This window comes from Gobio gobio (genome assembly GCF_949357685.1).
Source record: "Gobio gobio genome assembly, chromosome: 14".
Taxonomy (NCBI): Eukaryota; Metazoa; Chordata; class Actinopteri; order Cypriniformes; family Gobionidae; genus Gobio; species Gobio gobio.
The window spans coordinates 28,680,011-28,696,680 of NC_137107.1; the positions used below are offsets into that span (position 1 = coordinate 28,680,011).

Below are 16,670 nucleotides of genomic sequence, written 5' to 3' on the forward strand. Positions count from 1 at the left end.
GCCATTAACCTCTGGAATGAGTGTTTTTATCATTACAGATGGGTTAGTTATAAGTGAGACGACAAACGCTAAAGAAGCTGATTATTCTGAACGAATCTGGTGAAAAGATGATCCAGAACATGGACGAGCTTTAAATGGATTGGTATCCAGCTCAGTCTGTTAATGGTAATTATGACTACTTTGTCATTTATGATGTTGTTTTTGAATAATCTATGGATTAGTGCATATGTTAAAGCGGAATAGTTAAAGATTGCCGCCCATCATGGGTTTAACACCCTTGTATAAATTCAACAGAGGGTCGGAGGTTAAATAATGTCAATTGATTAAGAAAGGCAAATGTAAATTTTATAGACTGGACGGCAGAGACAAGGAGACAAATTAACTGAAGTCACACTATCTAAATTATCCAGAGACTCCCTAATATTTATGAAAGTTTAGAGGGCGAACAAAGGGAAAACTTATAAAAAAGAAAGAGTTTTATTTTATGTTTCCTCTGAACGGAGGCATGACATTAGATGTCTAAGAGAGCTTCTATTTGTGTATTAAGGGCTGAAGGAGCAGGCAGAGAAGTCTTTCTGTGTGACTGGGATTGAGATAAGAGGAATATAATATTTATGTTTCTGCAAAGCAGTAAAGATAAGAAACAATAATGATCACATGGTGCATCTGCAGACGAGCTCTTTAATAGAGGAATGTGACAAGTTAAAACAGAAGAGAAATAGCCCAAAAAAGATGGATTTTTTGGTGGAAAATTGATTTTCGGACAGAATATGAACAATTTATGAACACCTGTAAAGTTAAATGGAGTTTATATACATATATGGAATTGAAAAATCATTTCGAAACGGCATTAAAGAAATTGATGGTGACTTATAGTACAAATTTGAATACTCTATACAGTGATATGGGAGATTATGAAAATTTGCAAGTTCTAGGTAAAGTTATAACAATTTTGGGTTTAAGTGGCAAGATGAGGATTTGATGATAAGTACCGCTGCCAAATGACATGAATTAAGAGGTTTAAGATTTTGGGCCAATTGGAGCATACGTCTAAAGAGTTTTAATGGACAGGGCATGGAGAAAAGGGTACTTTAAAAGAAAGCCCTGATGAATTGATTTTGGATGGTTTACTGATAACAGGAACTGAAAAGACTTTAATAAAAATTGGATATTGATTATGATTAAGTATGATGTCATGAGATAAAGATGAGTGAACAAGCTGATTGAATGTAATACGAATTGATAACTATGGCATTTAGATAAGAATGTAGCATGAAATCGAGGTAGAGAGCGAAGTGACCCCATTGACACACACACAAAAGAGAATCGGTGCATGACAGACATTTGTGCTTTGGAACTGTGCCCTGGATGGGCAGAGGTGTCCTCTGAACTGTGAGCAAAGCACAAAATGTAAACTGAAGGATGTTTTATGAAGAGACTTAAAGTGCTAAGATGGATTATTATCTATCTTACTTATTTTTATCGTTTAGTTTGAGTTGGACCACTATTGTGTTTTGGACCCCAAAAAGGTCTGTTATGATTTTGATTAATTAAGAGAACCACTGATTGTTTGTTTCTTCATATGTGTTTTCTAAAGTGTGTATTGGGTCTCTGAGGAGTGACTGTGGGTCTGGCCTAGGGATGTGTGATGTGTTACTAAACGCTTGATAGCAACAAGGTGTCGTGTGTTTGGATTTTGTAGGTATCACACACCCCTAACATGTCGGGAGTGCAGTTACAGTGAGTACTCACTTAGCCCGGCTTCTAGAGATGAAATATGGATTTGTCTTTCATTTTATAGGATATTTTCAGTTTGTTTTGGGGAAAACCTTCTGGTCAAGACTGCGGTTCGTAGCTTGATGGAAGCATGCAAGCTGATGGAGGGTAAGAGTGTAACGATGTACACAGACTAGCGTTATGCGTTCGGAGTTGAGCACGATTTTGGGGCGCTGTGGAAACGCAAGAAAATTTTAAAGTCTGATGGGCGCACAATTATGAATGCTTCTTTTGTGTCTAATCTGCTAGACACAATTTTCTCGCCTGGCTAGGTTGCTATCTGTAGAATGGGCAGCGAAACTAACAATCTTATTTCAACAGAGTTTATTTCAACAGGAAACTGTGAGAGCAGACACAGCTGCGAAGGCCATGGAAGGGCAACAGACGACACAGCCAGAATGTTTTTATTATCTGAAATAACCACATATGTTTTGCCTTCCTTATAGACTATGCAGTCTTTCAACTCAGGGCCAGAGAAAAGCAGCGATGGGAACAGTGTGACTGCACTGTGCAAAATGGCGTCTGGACAAGTAGTGATGGCAAGCCTTGTTTACCCCAAAAATATTTTTGACGATTATGATTAATGGCTGCATGGGTGATCACGCAGCCAAAGGGGGAATGATACTCAAATACACGAGTTTATGAGGAGGTTACAATATTTGCTGAAAATTTTTCGCATCTTGATGCGTATTTATAGACACGAAAACGAGAAAAGGCCTCGAGTAAATCTGAGACCGTTTGAGACCGTGTTTTTTGGAAGACCACCATTCATGGGAATGGAAGGGGGTAAACAATAGCTTACATCAATAGAATTGTGAATTATTGCATAGAGATGTCTTTTCTGTTGTCTAAGGTCTGTGTGCAGGTAAAATTTGGGGAAACCAGCTGGGACTCCTTTACATGACATCAAACCAGGTGATTTCGTGTTGATAGAGGGCAACGGGAGGAGGAGCTGGAAGGCGAAAAGGTGGCTGGGGCCTTACCAAATCCTTCTAACAAACGCTTACCGCCGTAAAAGTGGCTGAGAGGGAGACATGGGTACACGCAAGCCACTGCAGAAGGTTTTCCACCAGCAGGAAGGGGAGGAGCGAAACCGGAAGTGAAGAAAGCCATGACGAAGTGCCAGGGGAACAAAGCCTGTACTTTGGCACGGCAGCAGAAACAACAGCTAGAGATAAAGAAGAGCTGCTGGCTTTGTCTGCAAATGTCCCATGTCTGCAAAGCAGTACCACTGACTGTTGTAACATTGAATGAAACTGACTGTTTGATCTAGCAGCAAATAACTGAGATAGTGAGAGCTGCGAAGAACATTGAGCACGGGAAAATCCCAACAAAACATCCAACATCTGACTGCGAGAGGACTGAAGTCAGAGTCTGAGTCAGAATTGACACAGTAGTGGGTGGCATTACAACTAATTTTACCTGCCAGGTTAGAAGATCAAATTACACTTCACCTGCGACAGTCTGGGTTTATGGTTAAGCTTATCATTTTATGCCGAGGGGAGTGTTGGCAGGTTGCTGTTATCAAGCTTTGATGAATGTGGGGACGTGCATTTACCAGGTAATGAAAACAGGAAAAAGGATTGACAGAGGATAAAGTTAATTCTGTGATAGGGACTTGACCAGATAGAGCAAATGTGGGTTGGTCTATTTTCCTGGGGGTGGGTGCAGCAGAATCGGTAAACAAGATAAATGGGTTAGGATGGACTGTACTAACTATAGCTAATAGCACGGAACACGCTTTAACAATGGTAGATGAGGAAATTAAGCAAATCCGAGATGAATATATCCAAAACAGACTAGTTTTAGACATGATAACAGTTGAGAGAGGGGGAGTTTGGAAAATGCTTGGGGTATCGTGTTGATTTCATATTCCAGATTATAGTGACAATGTAACCAATATAATTGAGTAGCCTACATGAGACAGGCTGTAAGAAAACCTGAGAGAGAAAAAAAAAAAAAAAAAAAAACAGATGACTCATGGTTTTGTTGGATGACAAATCTGAAGGGATGGGGATAGTGGTTATGTTTTATTGTATTGCAGATTTTTGAAATTGTTGTGCTGATTTGTATGTGTTCACAATGTATTTTTCAACGCATTTCCAGGATAGTTCAACGAGTAGTGAAGCCCAGTGTATCACAACAGATGGTCAAATTAGACATTTATGACGAGTAAGACGAGTGGGTGAAGGAATTTAGTGATAGGATGTAGTGACTAGCAAAGAGAAGAATGAAACAAATTAGGGGATTATGTTTTCGTTGGTTTAAATCTGGGCGGCCTTTAGAGGCCTTAGATATCTAAATATTATAACCATGTTTTTTGTTTGCAGTGAGAGGGGGGCTTTACCCACAAAAATAGCCTATGCATATTTTCTTTCTTCCTTTACAAATTAAAGAGTGTGATGAGAAAAGATTATTGAATTGGATTATTATTATTTTTCATTCAGTTTAGATTTTCGTTTTAATCATTTAAACCTTTACTATTACATTTATTCATTTTCATATATATATATATATATATATATATATATATATATATATATATATATATATATATATATATATATATATATATATATATATATATATATATATATATATATATATATATAACATTTTTCATTATGGTTTATCAATGATGTGATAAAAAGAGGGGATTGTTATGGGAAAATTTAATCATAGCTATACATTAAACATTGCGCATGAAATGTTTATTGATTTGCATATATTCATACAGAACCAGCTTACTGGGTTAAAGGTCATATACAGAATATAGAGAACACGTTCTACGCTCAGAGGTCAGGATGGCCTAAACGTAGGGATCAGAGTTAAAATGAACAGCACACTTGGGATTTGAGCAAGTGCTGCTTTTCTTGTCATGTGTGGAAATTTACAGGAGGAGTGACTTTGTTTGGTAAACTGATAAAAAGCTGAGTGCTGTTATGTATAGTTAGTGCACTCTGCAGACATTGAAGATGGCTGTATGACTGTGACTCATTTCTTGCAAGAAATTAAATCTTTATAAAGACAATTGGGCAATGTTTTGTCTCTTATTCAGTAATGCGGCGATAGTAGAAATTTTGCCACGACAAAAACAATGACATTTTATTAGTTAAAATGCTTTATGAGAAAATCATCAAACATTAAATTACTTTGTGAATGATGTCAATAATCAGTATTATAATCGGTACAACAATACGTTTTTTCCATTTCAACATATAGAAATGCTAAACCAGTGTAAAATAAAAATACAGCAGAGCCATTAATTGGAAAAACAGATTTTTTTTTGTGAGCACAAACTAACAAATTATAACTGAGGCACTCCACAAAATGTAATACTGTCAGAAGTATGTTATCTTTTTTTGATTGTACTTCAAACAAAGTCCACTATATTACACGTAACAGTATAAGCTAAAACATTGAAAGAACACATTTTTGTTAAACTGTTTTGCCAAACGACACAAACATGACGGTATATTAATATAATAAAATAAGTATATAAGAAACATTTTTTGGCTCATAAAGTCAGTTCATTCAAGATGTATTTTGTTGAAATATGGAGGGGGGAAAAAGTTAAGGACATGGAAATGTTCTTATTTAAAACAAACAAACAAACTATTCAGAGGTACTGATTTTCTAACCTTTTGAATTGTATTGAATAACAATAAGAGTCAACTCATTGATTTCACCTGAAAGATTCAACAATTACTGAAATGAAAGATGTCCTGCATCTACCAAAAATGCTTGATCTTTTGGTATCACTAAAAAGAGGGTCAATAAAACACTACTAACAATTTCACATACATCATATTGGGCAATACAGTATCTTCTGCTACTTAATATGGGCGCTAATTAATGCATATAGCACAGGTATAATTCTCCCTCTATATATACATTTCCTTCAGAGCCGTACCGCAACACTGATCAGAGTGTTATGAGCTCATGTCTACAGTTTTAAAATATTAGAGCCCATCAGCATTATGAGCCTTATATAAATACATCAATTTGTTTTAATACAGTCAACTGCATGTACCTAAAAGCTACTGTACATTTAAGAAAAAGATGATATTTACATCCCAAATAAACATTATCAAATGCGATGGTTAATGATCTGGTTATAATGCTATGCAAAAACGATTTACATACAGTAAGGAAGCAATATACATATAAATGGTCCCTTTTTTGCAAAAATGAACACCATGGATACCATGGACTTTGCCTTTTCTGGCTCCATCAGTGGAACGCCACATAATTCTCTGGGATGAGTCCAGTTTTGCCATTATATGTAGCTTGGAGCCAGCCAGGTTCCACTGAAGCATACACTGCATGGACATTAAGACAAACACATAACAATAAAGAGTTAAATGCAGCATAACTGAGTGCACAACATTCTACACAGCCATTTGTTTCTGTTTCCTTATAAAAGTAAAGCAGAGGCTTATAGCTCAAACTGTATCCTTAGCAACAGTACACAAAGTGCAGCTTTAAACCGAGAGTGCGATTACCATTGGAGAAGAGCGCCCCCTGAGGAAAGCTGAGTTCATGACTGTGCTCTGCTTGACAGGAATACAAGGCTTTAGCCTCTCTGTAAAAACAACAGAGGGAGTTAGAGACATGACCATTAAGGAAACTCACTGACAACATTTACAACACTTAACATTTGGCTCTCTTTGGCTTAGTACAAAAAGATATCAAGAAATTCAGTCAAATTACAACACATTTGAATGAATGCCATTTAAAAAGTTCTACAAACTAATTTGATTGTTTTCAGTGACCAATAGCCTTTTAAAAACTAAATTTTTTATTCATCTTTTATTATTTGCAAAGTAAAAAAGGCTGGAAAAAATACAACACAACACCTGAAATATACAGAACAAAGCCCAAAATCGCAATTCTAGGGATATGCAGCAAAAAAAGGGGGATATACAGTAGCATTCTGGGGTCAGTAAGATTTTTAAACACATTTAAAACGTTACAAAATAATTATATTTCAAATAAATACTTATTTACTTTCTATTTATCAAGTAATCCTGATAATAATGTACACGTATTAAGCAGCACAACTGTTTTCAACATTGATAATAAGAAATGGTTCTTAAGCAGCAAATCAGCATATTAGAATGATTTCTGAAGGATCATGTGACACTGAAGACTGGAGTAATGATGCTGAAAATTCAGCTTTGCCATCATAAGAATAAATTACATTTTATAATATATTAAAAATAAAACATCAAACCGTTATTATAAATTGTAATAAAATTTCACAATATTACTGCTTTTCTGTATTTTTTGATCAAATAAATACAAAAACATTTAAAAAAATCTTAACAACCCCAAACTTTTTTTAAAGTAGTGTATAAGGAAAAATGACAGGACAACGACATAGAATAGACCTTGGAAATAACCTCATAAGATATGATAGAGTATAAATGATATCTGATCTATATCTGAAAAATTGCAGATTCTGTTTAGAACTGGAAATAAGTAACTAGTGCAGTCAAATTGATTAATTGTGATTAAACGTATCTAACAACATTTGAAATAAAACTTAATAATACACTTAATCTGGCTTATTACCTTCCTATTGTGGGTTGGGAAATCACAGGACTCTCAAAGATTGCTGCACGGCAGGCCACACTGGGGGATAAAAGCATGGCAAAATTTGATACAGTATTGATTTAAACTGAGATCAGTGTAAAAAATTATTTTACATTATGACAGAAAAATCACTGAGAAGGCTTTTGCTTACACAGATCCCGGTCTCTGGTAGCCATTGTTGGCTGATGAGTCAGCTCTGTATCTCACACTCTCTTTAGGAGGAAGATCAGGCAAATGGAGGGACTTGAGACTGTCTCTCTGACCGCGTGACACCAGGCTCTGGATGGAGCCATGACAACTTCTGAAACCTGAGCGTTACCAAGAAACGAATGTGTGTGTGTGTGAATCAATGTCTTAGAAAAAGTATCCTTTATGTTCTTTCTTTTTCTTATGTTTCAAATGCTTTCTGTAGCCGAATCCTGCAAGGGGGGAACTAGCAGACAATGTTTCTGTCTGTAGTCAAGGCCAACAGGGCTTGAAAGAGACTAGGGAGCAGAATTTTATAGTTAACTAAAACTAAAACATTTCTTATTTAGGGTCAGATTTACTAACGGCTACAAACCCTCATTTGGTGTTATGAAATGACTGTCAGGATTTATTAAAGACACGCAGAGAAAAGATGGCGCTGTAACGGCGTGAATAGGGACATTATTGCGACTAAACCTTAGTGCATATGCATTTGTAGGAGTTTCCCTTTCAGATGCAAAATTTAGAATTCCAATCAATCATGCAAGGTGATTTACTAAGGTTTGCAGTGCACTAGTCAATGTACAGGTATTTGCGGCCTATTGTTTACCGCCCCAAAAAAGCGCTGAATTTGCGCTGCTCTTGGTAGACTGCGCTGGTCATTATGGAAATGATCCGGCTGCATAGGTGTTCTTTAATTTGCGTGTCGTCAGTAGATCATGTACATACATTTTCGCTCCCGTCTGCACCTTTTTTGGAAACGCTAATTTGCCCTGTTTAGTAAATCTGGCTCATACTTTAACTTGATGTACTAAAATAAATAAAATGTAATGAAAACTAAACAGACTTGAATATCTCAATGATACTTAAAGGGATAAGATAGTTCACCCAAAAACGAAAATGTGATGTTTTTCTGCTTACCCCCAGGGCATCCAAGATGTAGGTGTCTTTGTTTCTTCAGTAGAACACAAATGAAGATTTTTAACTCCAACCGTTGCCGTCTGTCAGTCGTATAATGCATGTGAATGGGGTCCAATTCTATTAAAGTAAAAAAAACATGCACAGACAACTTCAAATTAAACCCTGCGGCTCGTGGCGACACAGTGATGTCTTAAGACACGAAACGATTGTGCGAGAAACCGAACGGTATTTATGCTATTATTTCACCTCATTTCAGACAAATGTCATCAGCTCTCCAGACCGCCATAACTTCCTGCGAGTAAGGTCAAAATACCAGCGCGATCAAAGAAATATATACGTAGATTCCTCATTAGACCGATCTGCGCAGGCACTAATGAGGCATCTATGTATATATCTATGACGCGCATGTATTTTGACCTTATTCGCAGGAAGTTATGTGGGTCTGGAGAGCTGATGACATTCGTCTGATAATAGGTGAAATAATAGCATAAATACTGCTCAGTTTCTCGCAGAAACCGATCATTAAATGTGTCGCCACGAGCCGCGGGGTTTAATTTGAAGTTGTCTGTGCATGTTTTTTTTACTTGAATAGAATTAGACCCCATTCACATGCATTATACGACTGACAGACGGCAACGGTTGGAGTTCAAAATCTTCATTTGTGTTCTACTTAAGAAACAAAGACACCTACATCTTTGATGCCTTGGGGGTAAGCAAAAAAACATAAAATTTTAGTTTTTGGGTGAACTATCCCTTTAAATAATACTTCTAGGGAGGTAGAGAAACTGTTTTATCAAGAAGATATTTGCACTCTTGAAGTGAGAATAATGCATATTATGGGATATTGAGAAAGGAGAACCGGAAGTGTACATGTATGGAAACAGGAAACTTTATGATAATTCGTTAATTTGCTTACCAAATTCATTTTAAAAGTGTTTGTTCAATAATAAATGAATATGCATGACTGTACTGAATAAATACTATGAATTTTAGAACTAACCCTCTTAATTTTTATCACCAAGTGGCCTGACTTTATTTTACAGGTACATTTGCACATGCTGTTAGTGTTCTGTTAACCAGTGGATTGTGCCTGGTTAGTGAATTATTTGCAGGATTTTGTGAATTCTCCTCCACATTGTGCAAAAATGCAGCAACATTTTTTCTTACCCTCAGAAATGTGAAGTGAAGTGAGAGAAGAGCAGGTGGACAAACTATGTCGTTCTTCCCTATGATCCTCCAGTGTCTCTCCTAGGGTTCTCTGGAGGATTTCTGAAGCCAGAGAGCTTCGATCTCCAGGGCTTGTACTCAGTGCTTCTTCCCATTCTCCATCAGTCTTGTTGGCGTCCTCTTTGGAGCTGGAATCTGGGCTGGCGGTGCAAGCAGGGCTTTTGGGCCCATTGGAGGAGGGAGATGGAGTGGTCCAGCACAGACTTCCTGATGCCTTGTGTTTGGAACGTGATGGAGAGCCTGTCTTAGAGCAGCTGTTCTGCTCTGAAGAGTGCGATGAGAGAGACTCCATACTGCCCATGGGAGTGCTACTCGGACTGCTGCTGAACGTGTCACCTGATGGAGAGAAGGGGTTAAATTGACTACTCTAACAGATGGACTAAATGCCTGTTTTTGGGGACACTCACTGTCAGCATCAGCTAGGCACAGGGTGGGAGGGTACAGGCCTCTGTATTTACGGGACCCTGAGGACAGGCAGATGGCTTTGCTGCGCCGGGCACTGGCACTGGCACTGGCACTGGCACTGGCACGAGACTGAGAGTGAGGCTGAGGCTGTGGCAGGGGGACGTTAGGGTCTGGAGCTTGATGAAATATCTAAGAAAAAAAGAAAGATAGTAAGAGTGTTTTGATCTAACCAAAGAACATCTGCATTAGATGAGCAAAACTAAATAAAAACATGCTGGAGAAGTAGCGGTGTACAATATACAGTCTCTTATTCTCATCAAAGATCCATTTATTTGATAAAAATGCAGTCAAAACAGTAATATTGTGAAATATTATTACAATTTAAAATAAGAGTTTACCATTTTAACACTTCAAAAATGTAATTTATTCCTGTGATGGAAAAACAGTTTTTTATTATTTTACTCCAGTCTTCAGTGTTACATGATCCTTCAGAAATCATTTGATTTGAATGCGAATGATTTTATGCTCAATAAACATTGCTTATCCTTATTATGTTGAAAAGAGCTGCTTAATATTTTTGTTAGAAATATGATGTAACATTATAAGTGTATTTACTGTCGCTTTTTATCAATTTAATGTGCCCTTGCTGAATAAAAGTATTCACTGCTTTAAAAAAAATATAATTTTATTTTACTTATTGTTTTTATTAATATTTTTTCTACCTTTGCTGTAATCTAATGCTCACTTAAAAGTAAAAACAGTACTAATTTATTAACATTGTTGAAAATAAATATCCATTTTTCATTCCATACATTATGTTACATTACTGATGTTGTGATACCTAAATTGACTAACATCATTTAAAATGACTGATTTTTGTATTATTATTCCTTTTATTTTGAGTTTATTCAGGCAACCCATATTTAAAATTCTGGTTGATAGTTAATGTTACTGCCAATAACCAGTAAGTATCCAAAATTACAATTCTATAACATGAATTGTAATATTGGATATTTACTGGTTATTGGCAGTAACATTAACTATCAACCAGAATTTTAAATATGGGTGCAACCTTGTTGAAAAACCTTTTGAGGGTAAACCTAGTAGTCAGATAAGCAATTCTCATCTTTCATTTAATAATTTGTTCCTCCATCAGCATGCTGTCTATTAAAAGAGAAATATTTGTTTAAATGATCACCTTATCATAGTTTTCTATCAGGATCTCTACAACAATATTTTGAAATTTGATGTTCATCATGGCAGCAACTGTCTCTTCCTGAGAGCGCATGAGTGTTGGGCCAAAAATCACACCCAGGTTAGACACGGTCATCAGATTCTTCTGACTATGTGTGGAAACCCTGTCAAAACAACATACATTTATTTTTAAAAACACCACGGTTAGCACCACCTTGTGGAATTTAAAGTGCACTCATGAACCAATAGACATGCAGTTTCTTCTTCAATGTTCAAGAACTAGAGCGACATACACATGTAGATGTTTTATCAGAATATCCAGCATCTCTTTATTCTTGTCGGGGAGCTTATGGACGAGGGCGTGAACAGCACAGACCCTGTAGTTCTGATCATCAGACTCTAAAAAAATAAAACAATCCAAAGCCATCTAATCATTAAATAAACAATTCACAGATGGACATGATTAGGAGTTCATAGAGGAGAGAACATGCTAGAACTCACTGACTGCCATGATGAAGTCTTTGTGGAGTCTGTAGGTCATGAGAGGTTCTGCCAGACACCTGTGGGAAACAATGACTTACCTCATTTTCCTTGATAACATGTCATTTTCAAAAAGTAAAGATTATGGCGAATATTTATAAACCTGAGGTAATTTTTCAGGCCACTGGTGATGGTCTTGTTATCCCAGGTATCTGGGTCAAGGTCCATATCTGCAGGAGCTTTGGCTGCTGGAAGGGTCAAACGAACTCATGTTAAATGGAATTTGGCTTCTAAAACTGCTTAAGGTTACTGTAAATAGTGTGTATTTCTAACAATAATTTTTTTAAAACAATATTATAAAAATGGTATTATCTGCATGTAAATTTAACAAGAGGCTGCACACTGCAGAGCAAATGGGTGGAGCCTATGTCTAGCTCCTCCTTTCTAGACGTCCAGATGAGCAAATGCAAATGTAATTTGGGCCTAATGGGTAGAGCTAAAATATCCAACCACTTCTTAACCCTACCCACAACTCTAGCCCTCCACCCCATTAGACGTCCAGACAGGAGGAGCTTCATGTCATTTGACTCTGCAGTGAGTACCACTTGAATTTATCAGGTTTCTGTGAGCAAAAAAAAAAGCATTCTGTACTGGATTTCTGGATTACTGTACCAAACACTGTGGTCATCAGTCGCTGGACTTTCGAGTTAACTCCACCTATTCTGTACAGCCCCATTGTGTTAATGCCTAGCAATGAAAGGGAAGAGACAATTGTTGCATTATAAGCCATTCAAAGCAACGAAAAAGTTATTCTGTAAGTTAATCAGAATAAACTTAAGTTAAATAAATTAATTATCATTACTGAATTAACCTGATCCAATTTAACTGAAGCCATGAAAGTCATATTTTTGTTTAGACATGCAGAATCATTAAAAAGTTTGAGGTCAGTGAGATTTTTGGTAAAGTCTCTTATGCTCTTCAAGGCTGCATTTCTTTGACCAAAAATACAGTAAAAACAGCAATATTGCGAAATATTATTACAGTTTAAAAACAATCTATTTTAATATATAATAATAATATTTAATATTTATAACTGGTAACGCTGAATTTTCAATCAGCAATTATTAGTGATTAATAGAAAATAAAAAAACAGCATTTATTTTAAATATAACTGTTTTTGTAAAAATGTAAAAGTCTCTTTTGATCATTTTAATGCATCCTTGCTGAACAAAAGTATTAATTTCTTTAAAAAAAAGAAATCTTACGGACAAAACATTTTGAACGGTACTGTACATACATGCACATAAATGTATATAATGCATGTCATAATATATGTAATGCAAAACTTAAAGTGAAAAGGAAGCAGAGACTCACCTCTTGTTTCCACAAGCTCTATGCATTTCCTTACAAAATTAAAGCCTGCTTCATTTAGGAATGCTGTGGACACAAAGAGTTTATATGTAACATAAATATTTGGCCTCATATGCAGGTGAACTATTTTTGTCTTATAAATTAACATGCATGTTGATGCAAGTCTATATTACAACCTGCCAAATGAACCCGTTCATCTCGAAATGACAATTAAAGAGTTGAACTTACTTTCCTCTTTCTTGCTCAGAAGTGCTGGAAGGGTGTAAATCTAGAAGATATCAGCATGTGTTTATAAAACGCTAAATATAAATGTGATTTAAAGCATATACATTAATGCATTATATTGCATAATCCATATCTCTTCACGCAAATAAATTATAGGCTGAATATACAAAATACAATTTATAGTTTCGTACTTTAAACATACACCCACTAATAATCCTTTGTATATAAGACATTCACAAACTCAGCTAAATAATAGCAGTGCAACGAGGGTCAAATGAGTTGAAGCCAATCAACTACAGCTGACAGCATGAGAGTCAAAACAAAGAGTCATTAGTGAAGTGTAAATTCTCAGCTGTCATCTTTTTCCTGTCCATGTGTACACTATTCATTGCCTGGAGTTCAAAGAGCCTCTATAACAGCAATTACGTGGCTATAATGGGAAAAGGGAGTCAGTGATACATTGGGCTCAAGAAAAAAACAAAAACTCTTTAAAGTACAAAAATAATGACTGTTTAAATGGGTTTCCTCGTCTGTAATAGGTCAGCCAAACAGATAATCCTGACTTACACCATTAGTTGAACCGAGAATAAAAGACTGTTATCTTATCAGGACCTGAAAAGCCTATCTTTACAATGACGTTCTTGCACTATGAACAGTCATATGTTCTGAGCAGCATGGGATGGGCGGTTGCTCTTACCGGCTCTTTTCCGTCCATGGCCTCCATCCACAGCCTTCTGTTGGATTCAGAGAGAGCCTGAAGGGTGATGATGCCATGCCTGTGGGACAGATTGATAGACGTTAATTCTAAACTCTTGGTGTAAGGAGGGAGGTGGTGTAAGAATTTTGCGTAATTTATCGGTTTATTTATTACCTTTTTTGAATCAAGCTCATGCTCATGCCTTTTGAATCAAGCTCATGCCTAAACAATGAGAGGTTTCCATAGCAAAAAGCTTTTTTTTTTACTTTACTGCCATTCACAGCTCAAACATTGCATAAGAAATCATATTTTAGTTGTGAGGTTGCAAACAGAATTAATTAAAATGAATTAAAGGGCCGGGTACTTCAAAATAAGTCAAACACTTGTCTTTCTATAGGCTTTATACTGAACGTCACAGATGGAAAATAGGTCTCATTGCATCCACTTGTCGGAGAAAGTGTTAACGGCAGTATTAACTGATGCCGACATCTATTGACTTTTAAGTCTGCTAACCTAGCTAGTTCTTGTTATTTTTGACATTTTATTCAGTATAAATATCTAAATGTTACTGAGGAAAAATAAAAAACTATTATAAATCAGTCTCCATATCTGATGGACATCGATTATGCTGATCTTGAAGGTATCTTGAGTAAAACAGCTCAATATTAACAAAACGCATGCAAAAGACCTGAACCGGAAGAGATGCAACCTTTTTTACCGTATACAGAAGTTTGTTGCACATCTTATAGTCGTACAGCGCTAAAAGTATCGTTTGAATCACAAACCATTCAACTGATTTTTTCGGTTTGGTTTTGGTCAAAAAGACACGAACATTCACTAGTTTGAAGTCTGAATCACTCAAAAGCTTCACTGAATTCATATCTGATTGACTTTTGAGTTGAAATTAAGTTTTTTTTGTAATTAGTGATATAAAGAAAACCCTAAAACATTACAAAAATAGAACTTTTTGTTTAGTATGTTTAAGGAACTGTTGGCATTAAAAAAAGTAACTTAGGGTGTGTTCACACTTGGTTCTCTTGTTTATTTGATTTTTTGGGGGGGATTTCAGACCAAAAAAGAAAATGAAACATTTAGTCCTGGTTTGCCTAGCGTTCACACTGTCACTTATAACACTGAACCTAAATACACAAAACAAAAAAAGCTTTCATGATGTATATTAAGCGACTGACCTTATCGAACATCCAAAACAACACTGTGTGGCGGGCTAAATGCACTCATTGTACACCGATCAGGCATAACATTATGACATTCATTGTCCTAATATTCAGTTGGTCCCCCTTTTTTCTGACAAAACAGCCCTGACCCGTCGAGGCATGGATTCCACTAGACCCCTGAAGGTGTGCTGTGGTATCTGGCACCTAGATGTTGGCGGCAGATGCTTTTAAATCTTGTAAGTTGCGAGGTGGGGCCTCCGTGGATCGGACTTGTTTATTCAGCACATCCCACAGATGCTCGTTTGGATTGAATTCTGGGGAATTTGGAGGCCAAGTCAAAACCACAAACTTGTTGTTGTGCTCCTCAAACCATTCCTGAACCATTTTGTGGCAGGGCGCATTATCCTGCTGAAAGAGGCCAAAGCCACCAGGGAATAGCCCCATACGCAACAAACTGCGATGCACTGTGTATTCTGACACCTTTTTATCAAAACCAGCATGAACTTCTTGAGCAATATGAGCTGCAGTAGCTCATCTGTTTGATCGGACCACAAGGGCCGCTCCCCATGTGCATCAATGAGCCTTGGCCGCCAATGACCCTGTCACCGGTTCACCACTGTTCCTTCCTTGGACCACTTTTGATAGATACTGACCACTGCAGACCGGGAACACCCCACAAGAGCTGCAGTTTTGGAGATGCTCTGACACAGTCGTCTAGCCATCACAATTTGGTCCTTGTCAAACTCGCTCAAATCCTCATAATGTTATGCCTGATCAGTGTATGTCTATATATGTATATATATATATATGATGGTATTTTTACCAGCTGAGAACTCACAAAGAGCTTAAAGGGTTAGTTCACCCAAAAATGAAAATAATGTAATTTATTACTAACCCTCATGCCGTTCCACACCCGTAAGACCTTCGTTAATCTTCGGAACGCAAATTAAGATATTTTTGTTGAAATCTGATGGCTCAGTGAGGCCTGCATAGCCAGCATTATTTAGCTTTTTTGGCGAACCAAAAATATTCTCGTCGCTTTATAATATTAATATTGAACCACTGTACTCACATGAACTGATTTAAATATGTTTTTAGTACATTAATGGATCTTGAGAGGGGAAATGTCATTGTTGGCTATGCAGGCCTTACTGAGCCATCGGATTTTAACAAAAATATCTTAATTTGTGTTCCGAAGATGAACAGAGGTCTTAGGGGTGTGGAACGGCATGAGGGTGAGTAATAAATTACATTATTTTCATTTTTGGGTGAACTAACCCTTTAAGTAGAGTGTAAAAGAGTTGAAACAGCGGCAGGAATTCCTCCATTGCACACAAATGAAGATCTTCTGCAAGAAGAAGCAGTTCCGACACATGAAAAGACATTTTCAGACCCCCTGAAAATGTGGGTCTCGG

At 36.7% G+C, this 16,670-nt stretch overlaps 1 protein-coding gene across 2 annotated transcripts in view; it reads right to left on the bottom strand.

The window, feature by feature from the left end:
- Positions 1-4,469: 4,469 nt before the first annotated feature.
- The window catches only part of arhgap42a (Rho GTPase activating protein 42a), a 33,183-nt gene continuing 20,982 nt past the window's right edge, over positions 4,470-16,670 (bottom strand). For both annotated transcript variants that reach the window (XM_079834943.1, XM_079834942.1), the window contains 14 exons: positions 14,081-14,159; positions 13,387-13,426; positions 13,162-13,224; positions 12,460-12,534; positions 11,951-12,035; positions 11,809-11,867; positions 11,601-11,706; positions 11,312-11,471; positions 10,116-10,302; positions 9,649-10,044; positions 7,526-7,682; positions 7,354-7,413; positions 6,282-6,361; positions 4,470-6,098 (listed from right to left, as the gene is read on the bottom strand). In XM_079834943.1, coding sequence (XP_079691069.1) covers positions 6,010-6,098; positions 6,282-6,361; positions 7,354-7,413; positions 7,526-7,682; positions 9,649-10,044; positions 10,116-10,302; positions 11,312-11,471; positions 11,601-11,706; positions 11,809-11,867; positions 11,951-12,035; positions 12,460-12,534; positions 13,162-13,224; positions 13,387-13,426; positions 14,081-14,159 — 1,636 coding nt within the window. In that variant the 3' untranslated portion in view covers positions 4,470-6,009. The remainder of the gene's footprint in view (positions 6,099-6,281; positions 6,362-7,353; positions 7,414-7,525; positions 7,683-9,648; positions 10,045-10,115; positions 10,303-11,311; positions 11,472-11,600; positions 11,707-11,808; positions 11,868-11,950; positions 12,036-12,459; positions 12,535-13,161; positions 13,225-13,386; positions 13,427-14,080; positions 14,160-16,670) is intronic.